The following is an 8129-nucleotide window of genomic DNA, read 5'->3' on the forward strand; positions in this document are numbered from 1 at the left end:
AGTTATTATTGTTTAACTTAGACTGTTAGGCTGTTAGCTTATCATCTGTTTTGACTGTAAACTAAATATTAGTCATTTAAGAATATCTTTCCATAAAAATAAAATTAAAATTTAAGTAAAAAAGAGTGAATAGTTGCACAATGGCCTAAATCTAGTGGTTAGTCCTAATTAGAATAAACCGTAAATCAAAAGGAATGTATTAAGTCAATAGCTATGTAGTTTTCAGGGATTTACTGAATCTACCTTAGGACTAATGAATGAATTTAGGCCACCACGTTGTAGTGAAGTTCTTCTCCTGTTCACACTAATGAAAGTAGTTTGCAGTTGTGTGATCAGTTAATACACATTAGCCAATTGTTAGTCCAGGTTAGAGTTAGATCAAGTGACTCAATGGATCTTACATAAGTATGAGCCTGTCTTGACACTGAAATCCACAGGAACCCCCCTTCTTTCAGCCCCACTGCTTTTACAGGTACAGTTGGTGGGAACATCAGTTAGGGACTTTTGATGGGGGGCTACCCCTAGACACTGGAACTCCCTCCCTAGGAAGTCTAGAATGGTGAAGTATTTAAACAGGGCTATCATATCAACCCTTAAACTTCTCTTCTCCAGGCTAAACATCCCCAGCTCTCTAAGTGAATTGTTTATGAATATTAGTTTAATTCTATTTTAATATTGACTTTTTTGAATTTAAATATATAATAATTTTAATTTGTAAACTGCCCTTAGTCCCAATTTTGGAGGAAATGCAGGAGCAGGAGCAGGATGATCATTGTCTCATCTAGAGTAGACCCACTAAAAGGTTGTAGACTATTGTTGTTGTTATTATTATTTACCAGGTTCTGTTGACTCAGTGATTCTACCCTAGATGATACTAACAATTAGGTTTAGGCCATTATGTAACTATTCCATCAACTAATTTTTGTGTGGCAAAACCCCAAAAGATTGTAGAAACCATGTGAAAATATGGGAGAATTATAAACAGAAACAATGCCTGTGAATGTGTCAGTGGAATTACATGCTAAAAGTCTCATCTGGAAACAGCTTTCACTCACGTTCTTTGTGTTAATATTTATTTATAATACTCTGCCCTTCAGTGTTTACTTTGCTCCAAAACACACTGCAGAAATAATCCAGTTTGAGACCACTTTAACAGCCCTGGCTCAATGCTAGGGAATTTGGGGAACTGTAGTTTTGTGAGACATTTAGCCTTCTCTGTGAGAGAGCTCTGGTGCCACAATAACTACAATACCCAAGATTGCCTAGCACTGAACCATAGCAGTTAAAGTAGTCTCATGCTGGATTATTTCTGCAGTCTGTTTTGGACTGGAGTGACATAACAGATAACGATACCATAACAGATAAAAAAAATTGAAACAAGTTAAAACAAATGGGAATATAAGATTAAAGTGACTGTGGGGTAAGAAAGAGAATAACATTTTAGCAAAGATTAAAACTAGTGTGGAATGAAGAAAATGAATTAAAGACATTTGTAAATTTTAAGGAATTGGCTTGGTTTTTTTTTTAAAAAAACCATCAGTGTAGGAGTGAGGTGAACCTCTCTGGAAGCAAGATTTCATAATAAAAAAATCCCTGTCTTTACCTGCCTGACAAGACAGTTAAATAAAATGATGAGTTTCAGAAGAACATCTTAATGTTTAGCCAGGTTCATGTGAGAGTTTGCAACATAGCACCAAATCAATAATCCTATTGATATAAATTATAAAATAACGGTATTGGTATGGATGTACTCTACACAGTGTTGCACCTCCCATCATAAACCATGCCTTCCATTCACATAAGACAGACAAAGATTTAGTTCACTGGGCTAAAGTTACAAATACATCAATAGAGCATCAGATGCCTTTGGGCCCTGGCCTCACATAATAGCTTGCAGCAGATATTTTTTGCAACGGAAAAAACAGACCATAAAAATAAACTGTTCAGTTGCAGTCTGTTAGCAATTAACTGTTCCTTTTGTTCTCTGGATCAGTGTGTGTCTTTACATCCTACATCTAAGCACATTTATTCAGGAATATAGGCTAATTTACAGACAGACTGGGATAGAAGTTCCACTAATGTCGTGAGTCTCAGGTCTGTTTGTACTTGTCTGCCACTCAAATTACAGCAAGTGCAGCATTTTGCATGAAGAAAGGCTTACATGACTATCTCCAGGTGCCAGCAGAACTTCCCAGACATATTGTCCACCTATTTCGTGTAATACCTGCTTGACAGGTATGTAGACATGTAGGCTTTTGTTCATGTAAAGCACTTTGTTAGTGAGTGTCTAAAGCTCATATGTGCAGCACCTTTCATTCTACAGATTTCCATAGAACAAATTATCACGTGAGTGTGTCCAGGATTATTATTATTATTATTATTATTATTATTATTATTATTATTATTATAATAATATTTATTTGTATACCGCCCTCTGGCAAACCAATCCGGGCGGTTAACAACAGTAAAATATAAAATATGACAATTAAAAACACTTTATCCCTCCCCCCCCTTAAGACAGTATTAAATAGTATAACATATTAAAAATACAATATCAAGGATAAAAACAGCAATTAAAACTAAAAACCCTGATATTATTATTATTATTATTTGGAGGTCATGACATCCAGTTAATGTCCTTTTTATGTACTGCAATATTATGTGTCATGTCAGATATAATGATTTGCATTGAATGTGTTATATGTACATTGTTTTCATTATGTAGACTGCTTGAGAATAGTGCGATCCTGGGTGATTTTGAATATGCTACAGTGAATTATGAAAATCGGCCCTGGAACTGCCAGCTAGAGATGTTCTGGACTCTGACCAGCTTTTCCAATTTCATGAAAAAAAAATCATCAGTCAGTAATGAATAAACTTAACGGATGGCAATAAGACTCTTATTATTCATCATTGCTATCATTTATTCTTACTATTATAGTTTTTTCTTTCTTTATATATATATATATTTGCTTTGTTTTGTTTTGTTACAAAGAAAAGTTTACCCAGTTTCAGGAAAGAAAATGATTAAATCAGGTATTTGCCCATACACAATCACAACAGAAACATTTGTTGGATAGAAATCTAACAACACTACTGAATTTGTCTCAGAAACTGATTTGCATGTATGTTGCTGAATATTTGAGATGGCAAAACAGCAATGGCAAGGAATCCCTTTGAGGTACATTGTAAAAAGCATGCATTCATAATTACTGCTGTTCCTATCCATTTCTTTGTGTCATATGCTTGCTAACTGTAACTTTTTATATAAAGATACATAAAACAAATAATAATTTCTTACAACGAGTTTCAAAGTACTTTTTATTTCACTTCAGCAAATAATCCTTCAGCACGTATTTTCAGAATGGGTTTACAATGCACACATGCTGCCTGTTAGCTAAGACTACATGTGTGGAACTTCCTCGTCCATATTTTTTTCAACACTGAAATCCTGTTGCTCAGCCATCTGACATGGGAAGGAAAAGTAGGAGGAAAATAATTTTGTTCCTTCCAAACATTATTTGTGATCATTTAAATGTTCAAAAGTGCACATATTTCTTTCTTTTTTAAAAAAGAAATGCACTTGTGAACATATGTCCAATCGCCTTCAACCCTGCCCCACTTGGATCAAAGTGAGAATCATATGCCATACCTTATCTAGTAAAGATACCAACAATACCAGGATTGATTACACATAGACATCAGTTTTCACCATCATAGCACTGAATGAGAAATGTTAAATTCATTTTTTAATGTAAAATGTTATTGCAAAACTTGAAAAGTAAGTGCTTTAAAATGTTTTAACATACTGGGATTTCCTGATGATTTTGAGTTTGACAAATATGGAGAATCATGAGCTATTAACACTTATATTCTATGTATTATTATTGACAGTTACTAAATACATTTATTTTCAAATGGTCTAGTATTAAATATTATTTGCTGAATATTAACCATAAAACACTGAAAAATCAATAGATGCCAAATATTTTATGCAGATATCAGATATAAATATGTGAAAATATCAATATAGGACATCAAAAATTGATAGGAAACTTTTGAGGACTATTTTTTTAATTGTTTTCCTAAATAAATATTTCAGATCTAAATGTGTATCTCTTTTACAATGCAATCCTATACATGTCTATACAGAAGTAAATCCTATTAAATGCAAAATGCCTTATTTGACAGGTAAGTATGTATAGGATTGTACCAAGTGTTATGAGCATCTGCAAATTATATTGTCCTTCTCACCTAAAAAACAAAAAACAAACAAACAAAAACAGGAGCAACAATTCAGTCCAAAGGGAAAACCATACTTCACTTACAGGTTAAAAAGATCTGTAATAATTACAGACAAAACAGGGCCAGTGTGGTGTAGTTGTCTGAGTGTGAAGATTTGGACTCTGGAAAACCAGCATTCATAATAGCCATGGAAACCCAATGGGCCACCTTGGGCAAGTCACACTCTGTCAGGCTTAGAGGCTTCATCCTCTCAATAAATATTGCCAATAATAGTATGGTTCCAATAGGGTTTCCATAAGTCAGAGTCAACATGAAGGCACATAGCAACAACAACTGGGCATTTGAGGAATTATGCATTTTGACCAGAATTTATCAGTCTAGGGTCATCCATTAAGAGGTACAAATTTCACTTGAACTTCATCTCATCATAAACAAACATAGATAATTCTTTTGCAAATGTTAAACAGTTCTTTGAAATATTTGCCTTTCCACTGGCTATCATAACACAAAGATAATATCTGTCAAGGGAGACTGAGAAATTAGATGATTTCCCAATTCGTTTTTTCCCCCAATTCCAGTATTTGTTCATTTAAGAACTACATGTCTCTATTCTAGTTCATGTTGGGAGAATTTTGATAGAAAAATAATGTGTTCCTTACTCTGATCAATCTGTTGAAATCTGACTCCTTTAACCAAATCCCCACTTCTTTTGTATTGTTCAGGATATTCATGTAAAATGGCTGTCCTCTTTCATTTCTTATCAACTTTGGCAGGGAAAAGGAGATGATGGATTTTAGCTTGCACACCTTGATTTTCTTTCACTGTTAAACCAAAGGAGTATGGAGGAGTATGCTGAAGCATCATTTGAGTTTTCATGTGTTTTCTATTGATCCTATTCCAGTAACTTTAACAGTGCCTTGAAACACACAAAAAGTAGTAGATGAAATTTTGTTTCTGGAACATAGATAAAAATGATGGAAGGAGTTTCACCTGCTTAAATTCTTATGTCATGCTGCTGTTAAAAGCACAGAAATGGGAACAAAAAAGTGGCCCTAGGCACTAAATCCTGTCAACCATGGTCTTCCTTTTCACATCTGAGTGGCAAGTATATACTTGGCCAAGCAAAGAAACCCTTAACAGCTTTATAGAAGATGTTAAAGAGAGGAGAGAGAGAAGAGGAGTAGTATTTCATCATGGGTAAGTGTTGCTTACATGATACGCTTCACATGCTGCCATCCCCTATTATAAACAATTGTTAATGGTACAGAAAGCTTGTTCTCTTTTGTGTCTGGTTACTATATGACAAACCCATTACGGCATGTTGCCAACAGATCCTCTGTATTTACTGTTTCATACAGAGGCCCTGAGGGGCCTGGGTGTAAGAAATTCTTTCCATTTTATTCCTCACATTTATAAGCATCCTTCTGATATATCCCTACTTTCCATATTTGTGCGCAACATATGGGTTGGAAAAAACAACCACTTTTCCCCTTTCTCTTATGCTCCTAAATTGTTCTCATGGTGTTCCTTCCTTGAGCCCCCAAAGCCCCCAAAATGGCAGTCTACTCAGATGAAGGATTGTAATGCCTCTGCTACTATGCCTTCAACAGTGGACCAACAAAAAGAAGTTAAGCCACTGTAGATTTGTTCCCATGCTAAGAGCAGCTACACAAGGGCCACAAACAGACAGGCCAAAAGGGCTGTTGTCAGCGCATGTCGGGGACATGGTGTTTACACGACACACACCGGAAGCTGTGCCAAACCCATCCCAACATGGAAAAGTAAGGCCAAAAAGGAGCAGAAAAAATCCCACTCTTTTTTGACAGCCCAGTTTAGGACTGGGCATGTTGCCATGGTTCTGCAATGATCAGGGTCCAAACATCCTCTGGCTGCTTCTTTTGCCCCATCTGCTTGAGGCCTATAATATTCATCTGATGCGGGGGATGCATTATTTGTAATTTACCAGTTCTGCTTCCTTTACCAATATTGGGCCCTGATTTAATATCCTAATATTAGTCTTGAGTACCTTAGGTCTCCTTAAATGTCAAATGCTTTGTACTGCAGTTTTGGAGAGTAAGTTCCATCCTGTTTTAATGAAAAGTTTTCTACTTAGTACACAATATTCTACTCCCTAGCTGCTGCCTTTGGTCTTGTATTTTCACTTCACCTTTGAGGGGCAGGGGAGAGTTTCATCACATTATATCATTTTCTTTCTTTTCTTTTTTAATAAGACTGTGGAAACTGATGGGACATGGTTGCTCAGAAAAAAATGTTTTATATATGATCTGAAGGGAAATTTAGAATTAGTCTGAATTGCCATCAGTAAATGACACAAAGTCTTAGATGCTGTGCCATGAATCCAGATTTAATATCCCTCTCCCCATCTGTCTGCTGAAGTTGGCAAGCACTGAGCAAAACTGAGATGTTGTACTATGTTCATCTGGTCTAAATCCAAATGCTTGTCCCAACTAGAGTAGATTTAACTGAATCAATTGAACTTTCATAGGTGCCCATTTATCCATTTCCTATTGATTGATTGGGTCACTGGGTCAATTCCCTCATTTGCTGTATTGCCTCTTAGACACTTTAGAAGATTTTGCATCACTGTTGTACACTTTTAACATAAAATCATTAGAGTGTTTGTTAAGGAAATATTTGGGACTGCCCCAGGCAGTCATGGAACATCATTACAGTTATGCTTCTTTGTATTTGGCATAAACATCACATACCTTTAGTGTTCAAAATGTGTAGCTTCACTGGATGTGGCTTCCAGTTTTAGTGATTCCATAACATGGTACAAAAGATTGCTACAAATAATGGAGCAGAAAACTAATGTTTCATTTAGCAGGCCCACATAACACTGCAGTAATAGCAAGACCTTGAACCATTTGATCAGAGTTCCCCAGAGAAGTATTAAATTCTTGATCATCCTCCAGAAACATCCAAGTAACTGTAAAGATACAATGATATAAACAGTTATCTTTTATTTAAAAAGAGACGGAGGGAGTCCAGCGCTGAAAGGGCCATTCTGTTCAGCCCCACAGTCTTCTACTGCTATCCTCTTGGACTTCCTGATAAGACAGTTACCACATAGTCTAATGAAACTTGTGAATGAAAGAAGCTTGTGGTCATAAAGAAGATAGTGAATTATGGTAAGTGGTTTCATTGATGCTTATGCATATTTGTGCACATTTTAAACAAATTTTGGCAATTAATGATGGGATGTATATTGAGCACCCAACCCAAAAGCAACAATTTAGAAGTACCAGGTAGTCATAAGAAGACCAATCCTGAAGAATACTCAGCAAGAAAGGGTGTTCCAACACTTTTAGACACATTATAAGAGCTTTTGTTCATTTTTAGTAGCTTTTCATCTGGAGACTTTTTCCAGAAAAAGTCATTTATGGCGGGTTATAAACCGCCGCTTTGTGGTGATCTGCCGCCGCCACTGTTTGCTCCGTAAGGGAGCCGCTGCAGCCAAACCGTGCAGCTCCGTTACGGAGCAAAAAAGAAGCTCCAAAATGGAGCTTCTTTAAGCGGCGATGTCATAGACACCGCAACACAGCGTCCAATACGTAAATATGGCAGCGGCCGTGTGGAACAGCCGCTGCCATATTGTACGTACAGAATACGTACTAGGGTTAGGGTGATGCGGAAGCACCGCCCCTTCCTAATCCTAGTACGTATTCATTACGTACTAAATGGTGGTCTGTAACCCGCCTATGCTTCACAGTATAGTCAGTTAAAAGCCTTGTGTGAGTTTTCCTGGACATGCAGTAATGCCTTTAACTTTGGTCTTCACCTACACTGAAAGAGTGCAGTTAATCCTCAACAATAATGCTTATATGTTGCCATCTTTTCAGTTAAGTAGTTCTTTACTGGTT

The 8129-nt window shown here is 36.3% G+C and overlaps 1 protein-coding gene across 3 annotated transcripts in view; it reads left to right on the forward strand.

Moving 5' to 3' along the window:
• Positions 1-3300, forward strand: part of NETO1 (neuropilin and tolloid like 1) — a 128853-nt gene extending 125553 nt beyond the window's left edge. For all 3 annotated transcript variants that reach the window (XR_006103801.1, XM_042466161.1, XM_042466165.1), the window contains one exon: positions 2726-3300. Coding sequence is in view for 1 of the 3 variants with exons in the window: in XM_042466165.1 (XP_042322099.1) it covers positions 2726-2876 (151 nt within the window). In the remaining 2 variants the exon portion in view is untranslated. The remainder of the gene's footprint in view (positions 1-2725) is intronic.
• Positions 3301-8129: the final 4829 nt, after the last annotated feature.

Source organism: Sceloporus undulatus, chromosome 4, assembly GCF_019175285.1.
Source record: "Sceloporus undulatus isolate JIND9_A2432 ecotype Alabama chromosome 4, SceUnd_v1.1, whole genome shotgun sequence".
NCBI classification, from domain to species: Eukaryota; Metazoa; Chordata; class Lepidosauria; order Squamata; family Phrynosomatidae; genus Sceloporus; species Sceloporus undulatus.